At 37.7% G+C, this 16276-nt stretch overlaps 1 protein-coding gene across 2 annotated transcripts in view; it reads left to right on the forward strand.

Moving 5' to 3' along the window:
• The window catches only part of ufsp2 (ufm1-specific peptidase 2), a 60933-nt gene that overhangs the window by 41306 nt on the left and 3351 nt on the right, over positions 1-16276 (forward strand). The window contains exons 10-12 of one of the 2 annotated variants that reach the window (XR_005633349.1): positions 908-984; positions 3765-3889; positions 7288-7374. Coding sequence is in view for 1 of the 2 variants with exons in the window: in XM_039750993.1 (XP_039606927.1) it covers positions 908-984; positions 3765-3889 (202 nt within the window). In the remaining variant the exon portion in view is untranslated. The remainder of the gene's footprint in view (positions 1-907; positions 985-3764; positions 3890-7287; positions 7375-16276) is intronic. The other variant, XM_039750993.1, reaches the window with a different exon arrangement.

Raw genomic sequence — 16276 nt, forward strand, 5'->3', positions numbered from 1 at the left:
CAAAGTATTCCTTAATGCAGCTATGAGTTAAAAAGAGAAGGTGCCATTCCCTGTCCTGTTATCCAATAAAATGAGGAATCAGAATGCCTGCTATCTTAAACCCACCTTGGTCTATTATGTACATCCCAGCCCTGGAAACTATTTGCAGACATGTTTCTCACAATATTCTTAATAGATGGTAATATTAATGAATAGTTGGATCTGCACATTCAGGTAGCAATGCTGCTCAGATGTAGAAGATATTGTCAGATTGCAATCCCCGCCTCTAGCAATATCTCTTCCATCATCACAGAAAAAACTAAAATGATCTTTATCTTCATGCGAAAAAAATATTAGTTAAAATGTTTTAGAGTTATCTTTCAGTGTTTTGGGGTGTTGGGTTACTTGACATCTCTAAACTGGCTTGGGACTAACTCACAAAAAATGAATGGAAAGCTGGATGAACTATTATAATTTTGGAACAACATGTTAAACTGGCAATTCATTCTTCTCACATGTTCCCAAAAATAGTTTGTAATAGTTAGTAATGCAAGTATGACTTTGTATGCAAATTAAAAGGTGTGACTTGGATTGCAAGAACATTTTAGAAACATGATCAGATTTCATTGCTTTTTTGATTGATGTCATTTTCTGTCCTATAACCACCACCCACCTGTTTATGTTTGGGTGCAGTGAATAAAACCTGAGGTGTTAAATGCTATGGTGGCCTTAAAATGCAGTGTGCTTGATTAAATAGAAAAACACAAAAAACAAACTGAAAAATCAAAAAAGAGAGAAAAAAAAAAACTAAGAATCACAAAACTGAATTAAAACCCCCAAAGCACAAGTGTGATATATTTTTGCATTTTGGATCTCTGTGTGCATTTTTTTATATATTTATATAAGTAATGATGTTTTTTTTGTACAGCCAAGGTTCTGAATTAGCATCTAAAGGGAGAGAATTGGCAAATCACTTCAGCACTGAGGGAACACCAGTTATGATAGGTAAGATACTAGTTGGAGTGACTCACCAAGCATGTCACATTACAAAATAAAAAAAGCAATAAAAAAAAAGTAATTTATGTTTTGCAGTAATGTCGAGGGGAGGTGCTGATTCTGTACCACTGGTAACACTAGCAATTTAAAGATCAGCTAAGTTGTATTTTTTAGATTAAATCTATTTGTGTTTTTAAGTGGTTGGGTTTTATAGTAATAAATAGTGATAATTAGAAGTAAATACTTAAAGAATATCATATTGCAATCTTTAGTATATTCAGCTATTTCATTTGTAAAGACTCTGTGTCACTTAACTATAACAACCTAATTGACAAAATGACCTCTCAGTATCCGCATGTCTCTGATACTACTGATGCACATACAATTGATGATACTTCTCAACAACAACCAAATTTTTTTTTTTTCTAGGGTAAATCTTTTAGTTTGTGACAGTAGCACAAGTTGATAAAGTAGGAGAAAATAGCAGACCAAAGCCTATTTAAATCATTTTGCATGTGCATAAATTACTGTTTTTGTGAAGGACTGTGTCTCCTTCGTTATAAGTCTTTACGTGCATTTGTGAAGCAAGTCATAAACACAGCGTGCTTTACAGATGCACTGCAGCCAAACAAAAGAAAAAGTATCGATAATATGCATATACAGTGCAAACATTCATGAGCACATCTTTTGTTGATATTTTATTGCCATCACTGTTAGAACTTCATTCTACTATGTACAAGTCAAGTCAAGTTGGGTAGCATGCACTGGTACAGTGTGTTGCCACACCCACTACACAGCGAAACAACTTGGGATCCTGGTTTGCAACCCTCCAGGCAGACACGCAGTCCATTCCCACCCTTCGGAAATGACCCTCTATCTGCTGCAGCCAGGTGTTATGTGGGTGACCCCTTGACCTGGTCCAGCCACTCAAGTCCCCAACAATGAGGATCTTACGAGCCAGATTGCCCTTAGGGAAACGCACCACATGGCCGTAGTGCCATAACTGACGCTCCCTCACAATGCAGGTAATGTGCCTCATCCGGGACTCCATGAGCAACTGCTCATTCGATACAAAGTCAAACCAAAGGTACCCAAGGATTTTCTGGAGAGACACAATACCAAAGGAGTCCAGTCTTTGTCTCAGGTCACTGGATAGTGTCCATGTCTCGCAACCATATAGCAAGACAGGAAGCACCTTCGTCCTTTTACATAGATATCGGGAGTGCCACAAACCCCTTTCCAACGACCTCATGACCCCCCCATGATCTCCCAATCCGTCTACTGACTTCACAGGAAGAGTCACCAGAGACATGAATGTCAATGCCAAGGTAAGTAAACCTCTCAACAAGGTCAACACTATCTCCGCAAACAGACACACTGCTGATAGCTGTGCCCAAGAGTTAAGTAAAGTCCTGGATCTTGGTTTTTATCCAGGACACTCGCAAGCCCAGACGCTTGGAGTCCTCACTCGGTCCCTCGAGCACCCCAATCAGAGCCTCCATTGACTTCACGAAGATCATCAGCATCATCAGCAAAGTCAAGATCCATGAATCTTTCTTCACCAACAGATGCCCCACAGCCGCTGGACCCCACGACCTTGCCCAACACCCAGTCCATACAAGCATTGAACAGAGTAGGAGCAAGAACATACCCCTAACGTACCCCAGAATCAATTTGGAAAAATGTAGAGGTCTTGCCTCCACTCTGCACAGCACTCACAGTAGCTGTGTACAGGCCAGCCATGATATCCAGCAACCTCGACGGGATCCCGCGAAACCTCAGGATGTCCCACAGGGCAGCTCGATCAACTGAGTTGAATGCTTTGCAATAAACTTCAAGTTGAACTTGAAGTGTTCACGTACCTACTAACCTAAAATCCCAAGATCAGAAAATGATATTAACTCCTGTGCAAGTAATATAGTCTGATTCTCATTCTTGGCTACTTTTGCAAGAAGGCGTCTCTCGGCACTGTGAAACAATGTAGTCAGTGAAGGGCTTTTTAGCTTTAGTGTAGCTTCAACAGATGGATCTTGCATGCTATTGTTTTTTAAAAAGAACCTAAGCCAGCCTCTGTCATTTAAAAACTTAGTTTAAACAGATATTTATTTCAATTTCCAAGAGTTGCAGTTAGTTATTTTTTGATTGTAGTTCCTATTATATCTATTATTGGCTAAATAGTAAGGATATAGCGGGTTGGATAATGGATAGATGGATAGTAAGAGAATTTGCATGAAAATGTAATATGTATTATTTAAATAATAAATGTTTATTCATTATTTTAAAAAAGTTATAAGTTTCAATGACAATGGTTGTACATAATATTATTTTGTTCTTGTATACTGCATTTGTTTTTTGAAGTGTAGCATCTTTTCTTTCTAATAAAAGTACTCGTTCAGTACTCTGTATTAGCTTAATGTTTACTGAACACTCTGTCTCAGTAACAGCTGTCACAAAATGGTAATGATAGATTCCTAGACCTCATTAGTGGAATACTTGTATTCCTTGGATTTAGATCACCAATGGGCAGGCTTGAGTCATTTGTAAAAGTAATGAAGAGTAATAGTTTTGTTCTTTTAGGTAGAAGATTCTTCTGTTCAATTGATCGCTGATGCAAATGTAGATCTTTTTATCTTCTTGTTTTGAAGTGATTATAATTTGATGCATTTTGGTTTTCTTTTTTGGAATGTTTTACTGAGAACATTGCAGGTCTCATTAAAATGTATTTTTAAAAGTCTTTTGTAATCTCAGAATCTTTCATTATATGTAATACTGTATATATTTTCTGCTAGGTGGTGGAGTATTGGCTCATACAATTTTGGGTGTTGCATGGAGTGAAACTACAGGACAGATAAAGTACCTGATTTTGGACCCTCATTACACAGGTGCAGAAGATCTTAATACTATTCTTGATAAGGTAAGGCATATATATATATTTTTTTTTTTTTTTCAAAAATCTTACACAATTTTCTTTAACTATTGGATAACTGACATGTTTTGTATAGGTATACCTATATTTATTATGTATATGTAGGACTACTAAAGTTTATAATGAGAAATTATTCCTGTATCTATCACCCAGTAGCTGCTGTTTATTTATTTTGTTTTTTATTTTGTTAAGGGTTGTTAATACAGTGTCAGCTGTATGTGAGTCATGTGAAAACTATACCTATAGCACTCTTGTAAGTTACTAACAATAATGCACAATCATTATTTACTATGTACATTTTCATTTTTTAATGTAAAGTAATTTGTTTGCCTTAAAAGGCAATATTTTGAATCTTAGTGAGCACATGGGGAAAGTAAGGATGTGTTGTTTATAAAAAACAAAAACTTAAATCTCAATACAGAAGCTTCCCAAATTTGTCAGAGAATTTACCAACACCATGTTGGCTTATATGTTTGTATATTCATATAAAAGCACAATATTTTTATGTCCTGTCCAAGTGGTTGGTTTAGTGACCTGTAATTCCACTATAACCCAGAGCAACCTGGCTTAATTCTTTATAGAATGGCACTAAATGTAATTTTAAATACTGTGGGCAGGATATGGTGTTGAAGGAATAAGATGCGGACCAAAATAATTTCAATATACCTTTTTCAGTTTTTTGTTTTATTAAAACCTCTATAAATCTGAATGAATGATTTTAAGCTATAGCTTGTTGTTTTAGGCAGTATGTGCTGACATAGCACACAAAGGACACACACCTCTTGCACTGAACACTAGATTAGAATGATACCGAGTGGTGATATGAGGCAGTTGAAAAGAGTATTGCCAGTCTTGAAAAGGCTCCTAAAATGAGTATTTCAAATCCAATAAAATACCCATAGAGAAAGAAAGACTGCTGCTATTTGCTAGCTGTGATAGATGTTTGCACATTTTATTGCACAATAATCATAAGTCAGACATCTCTGGTCTGAATCATCACTCACAAAATTCTGTCAAAAGATGAATTAAACTGTTTTTTAAAACAAATCGAAAAGTGGCAAGTGACCTAAAAAAGTGTTATATTTATCAGGATATCTGACTATATCACAAAGGTTTTGTTGAATTTATTCATCAATCAATTTTATACTTACAGGCATGTATTCCTGTGGGAGCCAACTTAATACTTTGCAGTGTGGGATGTATTTTATGTCCTACTGGTGGAAACAGGAGAAAGTGAAATTGGTTTTGTGCTAAAACAGATGGGAATGGAAAGAGCCTTTAGAGTGCAGGTGGGAGGCTAAATAAAGAAATGGTGGTCCAGCATAGCACTGTAGTTTGAAATATATTAATTTCTTGATGCATGCCTGATTTGTTGCAATTAATGACAAGGGATTTTACACCAAATAATCTAATAAGCAGAAACCAGAAACATACTCAAACTTGAAGAATTAGTATCTGTAGTTTTCAGTTTAATAGATTTGCAATATCTGGTGGTGTTCTAGTCTATTCTTGATAAGTATATACAGTTCTTGGGTAGCAGCTCTTTTGCATAGGATTTATATTGATCCATCAGTTCCAGTGATTTTATAAATTTGTTAAACTTCAAGGTTACAGATAGCCAGAGTTTATTACATCAGTATTGAGTGGAAGGTCCAAATGAACCCAGTTTCAGGAGGTAGTCCATCACAGGGCATGCTCATTCACATCTGCCTAGTTTAGAGTTATTAATAATCTAACACCTGCATTTTGGGATGATACAGGAAAGCCAGGACACCATACATACATTTCATGGATATAAAATGTTGACTTGGACAGTGTCACCAGGACTGAGGGGGTAATAAGAGATGCAGATTTATAAAAAAAAAAAAAAAAAAGGTAATTTTATTATTCCACGATAGAGAAGAGAATAAAACAGTTGCTGATGTAAAAGGATGCACAAAAATGTATAAATAATTCTGTGACAAAACAAATCTAATTATGAAAAAAAGGAAAGACGAAAAATAGAAATTGTAAAACACAGAGGCTCTTGCACTAATATATATCCATCCATCCATTATCTAACCCGCTGAATCCGAATAGGGTCACGGGGGTCTGCTGGAGCCAATCCCAGCCAACACAGGGCACAAGGCAGGAAACAATCCTGGGCAGGGTGCCAACCCACCGCAGGACACACACAAACACACCAAGCACACACTAGGGCCAATTTTGAATCGCCAATCTACCTAACCTGCATGTCTTTGGATTGTGGGAGGAAACCGGAGCGCCCGGAGGAAACCCACGCAGACACGGGAGAACATGCAAACTCCACGCAGGGAGGACCCGGGAAGCGAACCCAGGTCTCCTTACTGCGAGGCAGCAGCGCTACCACTGCGCCACCGTGCCACTAATATATATATATATATATATATATATATATATATATATATATATATATATATATATATATATATATATATATATATATATATATATATATATATATATATATATATATATATATACAGTCAATTCTAGTCCATGTAAGGGCATTAGCAGCCTTAAAATAAAACAAAACTGGACTCCGTTTCAGTCCAGGTCAAAAATACAACTCCTCAAAAAATAAAAATCTCAGAAGCCGTTTTTGTTCCTCAGGACCCTAACCCACTCCTTTACACCAACCATCAGCTTATCCACCAGGCACCTCTTAGTCTGGTATGCCTCGCACTACCTGACCCTTCTCAATTCTCTCCGAATGATCGTTCCCCCAATTGCGGCCACAACTGTACTTATAGACTTCTCCATTCCTAGGGTTGGCTTGCCTAAACATAGGGAGATACCATTTTGGGCCTGCCAGAAAATCCTACACTTCAAGTAAAAATCAAAATATTTGACAACAAAATACACATAATAAAACACTAAACAATAAAAACATTTATACCTAACCTCGAGGTTACTAAGATACAAACAGAAACATTACGGAGCACCCGTGTTTGTGTTTAGCTTCGGCGCCACCTTTAAAACACTGGTCAGTAAAAGTGTAATGTTATGCGCGAGGCTTGCACCCAAAACAAACGGCGTAACATCTGAAAAAAAAAAAATGAAACAACCTGATGGTAAGTCCAGAAACTTTGTTAAAGTAAAATTTTTTTTCCCCATTGCTCATTGAGGTTCATACCTAAAGCTTATTGAGAATCTTGCCCCAGTATCTGTCTGTACTATACTGTATTAGTGTCACAGACAGTGATTAGAATCTGAACCTAGTGTCAAGGAGATATAAATTAGCAATGCTAAACACTGTAATATTGCGCCCCTCTAATGTTGCACAATAAGCAGTGTTTGAATATTGCAGTTATCTGTCATATTGATTCATTTAATCATCTTTTTTTATAACCTGTTTCATCCAATAGTAAACCCCAGAGGAGCAGGATTTTATTTCAGTAGCACTGGACACATGGGAGGAGCTTGCCCTGGACAAGTTGACAGTCCACTACAGGGTATGCTTACACACATAATGTCAGATGGATCTATTCTTGGCTAACTAGCAACCAAGCTCAAAAAGCTTTTCTACTCTGCTCATTTTCTTCTTTTCCTTTTGGCTGCTCCTGTTAGGGTTTACCACAGCAGATCATCTTCTTTCATATCTTTCTGTCCTCTGCATCTTGTTCTATTACACCCATCACCTGCTTGTCCTCTCTCCCCACATCCATAAACCTTCGCTTAGACCGTCCTCTTTTCCTCTTCCCTGACAGGTCTATCCTTAGCATCCTTCTCCCAATTGACTCATCAACTCTCCTCTGCACATGTCCAAACCAACGCAATCTCGCCTCTCTGACTTTGTCTCCCAACCGTCCAACTTGAACCGACCCCCTAATGTACTCATTTCTAATCCTGTCCATCCTTGTCACACCCAATGCAAATCTTAGCATCTTTAACTCAGCTACCTCCAGCTCTGTTTCCTGCTTTTTGGTTAGTGCCACCGTCTCCAACCCATAACATAGCTGGTCTCACTATTGTCCTGTAGACCTTCCCTTTCACTCTTGCTGATACCCATCTACACTCTCTTTTTCACCTCTCTTCCACAATCCCCATTACTCTGTACTGTATCCCAACTATTTAAACTCATCCACCTTCGTCATCTCTACTCCTTGCATCCTCACCATTCCACCGACCTCCCTCTCATTTGCACACATGTATTCTGTCTTATTTCTACTGACCTTCATTCCTCTCTTCTCTAGAGCATATCTTTACCTCTCCAGGGTCTCCTCAACCTGCTCCATACTATCGCTACAGATCACAATGTCATCAGCAAACATCATAGTCCACGGGGAGTCCAGTTAAATTTTGTCTGTCAACCTTTCCATCACCATTGCAAATAAGAAAGGGCTCAGAGCTGATCCTGATGTAATCCCTCCTCCACGTTGAATGCATCCGTCACTCCTACCGCAGACCTCACCACTGTCACACTTCCCTTGTACATGTCCTATACAACTCTTACGTTCTTCTCTGCCACTCCCGACATCTTCATACAATACCACAGCTCCTCTCGAGGCACCCTGTCATATGCTTTCTCCACATAGATGCAATGCAACTCCTTCTGGCCTTCTCTAAACTTCTAAACACCTCACTTCTTGCTTCCACAGGTATGTCACCTGGACAAACAGCCTTTCCATTTTTCATCCTCTTCATAGCTGTCCTTACTTCCTCCTTGCTAAAACCGTTGCACTTCCTGAATCAGTATCTCCACATCATCCAACCTCTTCTCTCTCTCGTTCTTTTCATTCATCAGCCTCTGAAAGTACTCTTTCCATTTGCTCAACACACTCTCCTCGCTTGTGAGTACACTTGTGAGTATGTTTCCATCTTTATCATTTATCACCCTAACCTGCTGTACATCTTTCCCAGCCCGGTCCCTCTGTCTAGCCAATCGGTAAAGGTTTTCTCCCTCCTTAGTGTCCAACCTCTCATACAACTCATTATACACCTTTTCTTTCGCCTTTGCCACCAATCTCTTCACCTTGTGCCTTATTGCCTTGTCCTCATGTGTACTTTCTGCATCTCTCTGACTATCCCACTTCTTCTTTGCCATTCTCTTCCTCTGTACACTCTCCTGTACTTCCCCATTCCACCACCAGGTTTCCTTTTCCTCCTTCCTCTGTCCACATGTCACGCCAAGCGCCCTTCTTGCTGTCACCCTTACTACATCTGCTGTAGTTTCCCAACTGTCTGGTAATTCTTCACTGCCACCTAGTGCCCTTCTCACTTCCTCCCTAAACTCAACCTTGCAACCTTCCTTTTTAAACTTCCACCATTTGATCCTTGGCTCTGTCCTCACTCTCTTCCTCTTCTTGATCTCCAAAGTCAACCTACAGACCACCATCCTATGCTCCTTAACTACACTTTCCCCTGCCACCTCTTTGCAGTCTTCAATCTTCTTCAGATCAACTCTTCTGCATAGGATGTAATCTACCTGTGTGCATCTTCTTCCACTCTTGTACGCAACACTATGTTCCCCCCTCTGCTTAAAATACATATTCACCACAGCCATGCCCATCCTTTTTGCAAAATCAACTATCATCTGACCTTCTTCATTCCTCTCCTTGACACCATACCTACCCATCACCTTCACCATGCCTTCCCTTCACCAACATGTCCATTGAAATCTGCTTCAATCACCACTTTCTGTCCCTATATCAGAGCCACAGAATTCACCTTTCGCAATCAGACTCAAAATGTTTTGCTCACCCTTTTTAAATTAATCTAATTTTAAAAGTTAAATAACTTACAGAAGGTCAAATGCAGAAGTGAGAGAAAATGTCAGCCTGAGTCATCAAGCATTTAATAAACTCTTTAAAAATACATTTTGCTTGAACAATTTGTTCTTCTAACCATTTGACCCCAGTATTTACAGATTGGTAGCATCACATCTCCAATGTTGACCGTAAACATAAACACTCCACAAGATATTGTGCTTTGCCTCTTTCTGTATTCCTCATTCAGCAGGGAACGCACAGCCCCAATCCATCATTAAATTTGCTAATGATACCATCATCTCAGGCCTGATCACCAACAATGATGGGACTACTTACTGTATAGAGAAGAGGTGTACCCGCTGACTCAGTGGTGCCAGGACAAGAATCTCACCCTTAATGTCAGTAAAACTGAGGATCTATCATATATTTCAGAAAGTAGACCACATTGCCATCTCCTTCGGTGGGGATGTTGTGGAAAGGTTGAGCAGCTTTAAATTTTATGAGGTGCCTATCAGTGATTAACTATAATGGGCAAAACAATTGTTGGCTGTTGTCAAGAAAGTACACAGTAGAGTACATCCTCACTGGCTGCATAACATTGTGATTTGGCACCTGCCATAATGCATTGCAGAAATTGGCAAAGGCAGCAAACAATATTTTTGGCACCCTGTTGCCTTCTGTTCAAAACATCTCTCTATTATAATAAACGTCATTTGAACGTCTTTGTATACATCTTTATAATACAAAAATCTTGGGTTGAGACGTGATCTTCTCAGAAAGACACTTTAATGTCCTGTGAGACTAAACTTTACAACCTTTGGAAGCAAGACCCGTGAGACGGTCACTTTTGCACGTCACGCCCTACTTACAAACAATTTAAAACAAGATCACGGACATCTAACCTCTCAGTTGTTGAAATGCTTTTTGGCAGACACACTTCATGTGCTCCCAGCTCTTAGAAATTTTATATGTTCTAGATGGCACGTCAACGACTAAGTGAAGAAGAAAGAGCAGCTATGTGCAAATTCTAAAAATAAGGAAAGTAATAATCAGCCCAGACCAAGTGGAGTTAAAAACCTCGTAGGTTCAATCGGGGTCAGAAATAAAAGACTTCATAAAGACGTTCAAAAACGTTGCCGTTATACACATGCAGAGCAAGTTACAGATTATGAAAGTAGTAAAATTCGAAAGAATCAAAAAAAAGAAAGTAATGATCGCATTAGCACAAACAAACGGTGTGCATATATATAGCACAGCAACAGCCTTATTTTTAGAGCACATTTTCATACATGAAAGTTCTTCAAAGTGCTTTAGAGTAATAACATCTAAAAATAGTTACCTAAAGAAAATGAAAAGTAAAGAAGTTATTTATAACAGTAGAGAATTTCAATGCCCAGCTTAATTATAAATTATATTCAGATGGCTGCTAAGGACAGAAAAATAAAAACTCCAGTTGTCGGGATGTTGGAAAAAATAAACCTGTGGGGTTGCAAGGCCAAAACACCTGCCATAATCCTCTCTGCATTATATAGTCCATGACTGCCTTACTCTTATCAAGTTCTCTTCATCTTCTCTGTGTCTCGACTGGCTAAAGCATACTTAGATAAGAGGGAACTGGCACCTAGCAGTACCACAGAGTACCGGAAAAAAAGAAAACACATAAAAGTAGAAAATACAGGTAAATAAAAAGTTGAATCAGTTTCCTCCTTTCCTTAGTTTAAAACAATGCTTATACTTTCTTAAGTATTATGAAGGCAGAATTAAATGTTTGCTTTTTTTTAAGTTTTATACTGTACTGGTATGGTGTATTTCTAATTGTAAAGTATTCCAGATTTTTTGCTGCATTGAAACAGAAAGCTACCTCACCAGTTCTTTTATAGTATATTTCACTCCTGGAGTACTAAGCAAACTAGTGTTAGAGAATCTAAGATTACAATTAGGAATGCAGGGGGACAAACAGTGCAAAATATAAGAAGGTTCTAGATTATTTAAACCCTTATATACAACTAAAACATTTTAAAATCAATTCTAAACGACATACAGTAGATAGCTAGGATAATGATGCTAGGACTAGTGAGATATAATCAGATTTTCTCATTATAGTTAAAATTCTTACTGCTGGATTTTGGACTAATTATATATTTTTTGGTAATCCTGATAGGAATGCAATGCAATAATCATGGCAAAAAATATTGGAACCTCTTCATTTCTTTCAAAAAATACACCACTTAAAAATAAATAAAATGTGGCAGGATCTAATCAGTAACATTTTAGAGTAAGCTGTCTTTTCAGAGAAAGGGATACCCTTCCTTTTTTATTCTTTTTATAGAGTAAAATTTTGTTATTGGCTCTCCTCTCTTTTTCTCTGGTGGGGGTTGAATTTTGCTTTGCCTCATTAAGTTTACCTTGATTGTATGGAATGTTATCTGCTTCTAAATAAAATTAAAAAAAAAATGTTTTCATTTAATTGTTGATAAAATGATTTTTCTAGAATTTTACCCAAAAAAGTAAGGTTAGATAAAATTATTGAAGTCAGAAATGTGAAGAATATTTTTCTTAGATAGTGGCTTTTATAGCAGTTTTTAGGGAATCAGGGAAAATGCCCGTGTCCAATGAACAATTAATTATATCAAACACACTGTCAATCATCAAATCAGAGGTGTCTAGTTATTGACTTTGCCACACCAAAGAACCGCTATGTCTGGTCACTGTTCAGGGAGTGAATGGAGAGCAGGAACACTCCTACATGTACTTGGGGGTCCACATGAATGACAGGTTGAACTGGTTTCATAACACAGAGAGACTATATATTTAAGGGCAGGGCAGGCTTTTTTCCTTAGGAAACCGCATTCCTTTAATGTGGGTAGTGACATCCTTCACATCTTCTACAACTCTGTGATGGCCAGCTTGATTTTATGTGCTGTGGTGTGCTGGGCTAGTAACATCACTAGTAACCCAACAAATCAACCAGCCAATTAAAAGGACAAGATCAGTTATAAGACACACTCTGGACCCCCTGTACATAGTAGCAAAGGAGAGAATTAAAACAAAACTGAGTGTCATTATGAATAATGCTGCACATCCTCTTTCTGGCACACTAACACTGAGTATTTTCAGCCAATGAATCATTGAGCAGAAGTGTGTCAGGAAACTCTACTGGGGCTCCTTTATAACAACAGTAACACATCTGCATAATGCCTCTCTGTGACTGCCAAGCCTGAAGTGTTTCTTTTTAAAATGTCTTTCTTTTAAGTCATTCTGGGCTCTGTGTGTGTGCATGTATATTTATTTATCTATCTATGTATGTATTTATTTATTTAAAGAGCTTCAGTGAAAAGCCAAATTTCCTCCAGGAACAAATATAGTTCTATCTATGTCTTCAAAGAAGTCTGTAGGGACTAGACCGGGGTGTTCAGTATCTGTCCTAGAAAGCCACAGTGGCTGCAGATTTTCTTTCCAACCCAATTGCTTAATAGAAATCAATCCTTGCCATTCTCGGACCTTCTTTAATTTTATGTCTTGTTAGACTGCAATGTTAGCTTCTTATATCTTAGATTTTTTTTCTTTTCCAAGGAAATCATCCAAATGATTTAAAGTTTAAAACAGGTCATGTTCAGTCAAGTAGTGTATATATTTAATATTATAATATAAAAAACAACAATATTATGGGATATGGCTATTTTAAAAGAAGACATGCTCTGTGTAATGCTCATAGTCTTCCTGTGCAACAGCCTTTTCTCTCTAAAGATCAAATCGCAGTGAATGTTTCCTGCATTGTGGTTGTTTTTATATTTTATTTGCTTGTGTATTTATTGTGAGAACTTACACAAGTAAATAGAAAATGTAATCCAAACCATGAGAAAAGCAGTACCAGGAATATGCAATAAAATGATTAGTTCCAAATCCCTTTTATGGCAGACTTTATGATACATGAGCACTATGCATTTGAAATATAGTCATGAAATTACTTTTGTTTCCATTTTTAATGTGTCATAACTCAGATAGATATATAGAATGTTTGATTTCTTTCAGACATGCACCGAATTGTTAAAGAAGAATTACAACAAGAATAATAAAATTAAACTTTAAGATATCAAATGTGGTTTAATGTGGAGATATAGAGGACCAAAGCTGCTCAACAGCACATAAGAAGATTTTTGTGTGCAGTTTTTGGCAAGTCATAAATTAGCACATATGCAATTGTGGACTAACTGTTTTGGAAGTTAAAGGCATCTACTAATAAAAGGGCAGCCCCTAAAAATGTCAGGCCTATAGCAATTACAAATAAAAAGTTATGACTTTTGGGACATCATCTTTTTTCTAAGTAGCACTCATTTTTTCAGTAATATTAGGACCACATCCCCTTTTTAAAGAAGATTCTATCTCAAAAACCTCTAAAGATACAAGCCCAAAAATCGACTTTATTTTTTGTGATTGTCAATTCTAAATTGTCCTGAACTGAGCAAAAATACTGTTTGTGTGCTTGGGAAAGTCCATTAATGGACTACAATTTTTTAAGGGTTGGTCACTGTCTTGCAGCCAATGTATCAGGATACGCAACACCTCCCTGCATTCCCATCACAGAGAAAGCAGCTTCAAAAAACTTAAGACTGAGGCAGGGGGACAGCAGTGGTAAAACTCCTTAATCTTGATGATGAAAATGGGGTCTTTTGATGTGGATTATTATTTTGTTTCATTATCTGTTAGTCAGCCTGGATATGTTGCCATTTCAAAAGCCTCCTAATTAATTTTTTTTTTTTACTGTAGAGGGGTCCCTTCAAACATTAGCAAAAAATGGTCTCCTTAAGAAGCACATTTTATTGATTTTTTTTTTTTCTTTCATATTTCAGACTAGGGGGCTTTGCCCCCTGCTGGCTTCGCTCGTCAGCCCCTCGTCCTGCGCTACGCGCCAGCCACTTCGCATCTGTGCCGCTCATGTATGTGGATTTCACTTTCAGCAAACAACAAATCTTTTAATTCTTTTAATACTTTTCCCTGATGGCAACATGAATTAGACAATCTGCAAATCTCCAACTTAAAGTTTAAATCCGAACAATATATTCAATCTCTTTTCGCTGTTCCGTTATTTCACCAAGTAATAAGTTCTGTTTGGTTGTGCTAATGTGATCTTTACTATCATTTTATTGAGACTTTCGAATTTTAGTACTTTCATTATCTCTAAACTGCTCTGCATGTGTATTGCACCAACGTTTTTTAATTCTTTATCACCTTCTCTTTGTCAATTATTTCCGGCCCAGGGCGTGGCTAAATCTCTTAGCACAAAGTCACGTTTTGCGGGACATGAAAGTATCTCTCTGAAAAAGTCACGTCTCGTCCCAGGCTAAAAAGTCTTGTCTCATCCCAGGATTTTTTTTATATAATATAGAGATGTATCTGTTAAATAAATTCTGTTCAGGACAGGTGATATATTGCATGTAATATGCCTTTGAAACACCTTGAAGATGTTTAAATGCCAGTGTTAAAGTAGATAGGTAGATCTTTATTTCTCCCCAGGGAAAAATGTGTTTTGTTTTTTTTTTTTACAGAAGTTCACTAAATAATAGATAGATTGAATACTCACACACAATTGTCAGAACACACACCAGAATGAATCAAAAGATAGAAAACTTCTGACTTGGCAATTACAATCACAGTGAGACATTATAAAGACATATTGCTGTTGATATAAAGGAGTCCCAGTAGTGTTTCTTTACATCCTTCTGTGAATAATTAATTGACTGAAAGTCTGCAGTGTTGGAGCATCAGAGAGAGGATGTGCAGCATTGTTCATAATGGTCAACCGTTTTTTTTTTCTTTTTTTCTTTTTTCAGTCTCTCCTTTGCTACTACTTCCAGGGGGTCCAGAGTGTGTCACATAACTGAGCCTACCTTTTTAATTAACTTGTTGACTCTCTTCTCTTGAAGTGATGTTACTAGACAATCGCACCACAACGTAGAAAATCTCACTGGCCATCGCAGAGTTGTACAATTTGTGATGGACTCACTACCCACATTAAAATCATTAAAAAATTAGTCTCCTAAGAAAAAAAGAGTCTGCTCTTCTCTTTTTTATATATAGGAAGATTCACCTGAAGGAGGCCTTGAATATTCTGTAATAACTCTCACTAGGACAAAGCAATCTGAACAAAACAATGTGCAATGTGTTCCTCATTATATGGAGCTTCAAACAAGCTAGAATGCCCCTACGTCGGAGTGATGAGGTAGGTGCCAGACAGCCATCTCAACGTTTAGCCTCCGTTTGCAACTTCTGGGTGCATACCGCCTGTACCCCTTCACTCAGTCACTAAACGCCTCATCAGGATGGTAGTTTACAGTATTGAACAGTGCATCTTCATAGTGAGAACCTATTGGGTCACCAATTCATTTAAGCGATGTCAGAATCAACTGGATGATTGTGAGTTTAACGGAAGGTTACTTATAGCAAGATGGAGGAACATGTCACACATCAGCAAGGAGCATGGCAGAAATCGAATCCTTCTTCAGCAACAGGGTAATTTTAAAGGGGCTTTGGCCACCATGGTAACCAGATCTGACACCACCAGACTTCTTCCTTTGGGGTACACTCAAAGGAAAAGTCTATCAGAACAAGCCTCACACTGTGGAAGATTTAAAGGGTAACATGAAAT

Source organism: Polypterus senegalus, chromosome 4 (assembly GCF_016835505.1).
Source record: "Polypterus senegalus isolate Bchr_013 chromosome 4, ASM1683550v1, whole genome shotgun sequence".
In the NCBI taxonomy this organism is placed as follows: Eukaryota; Metazoa; Chordata; class Cladistia; order Polypteriformes; family Polypteridae; genus Polypterus; species Polypterus senegalus.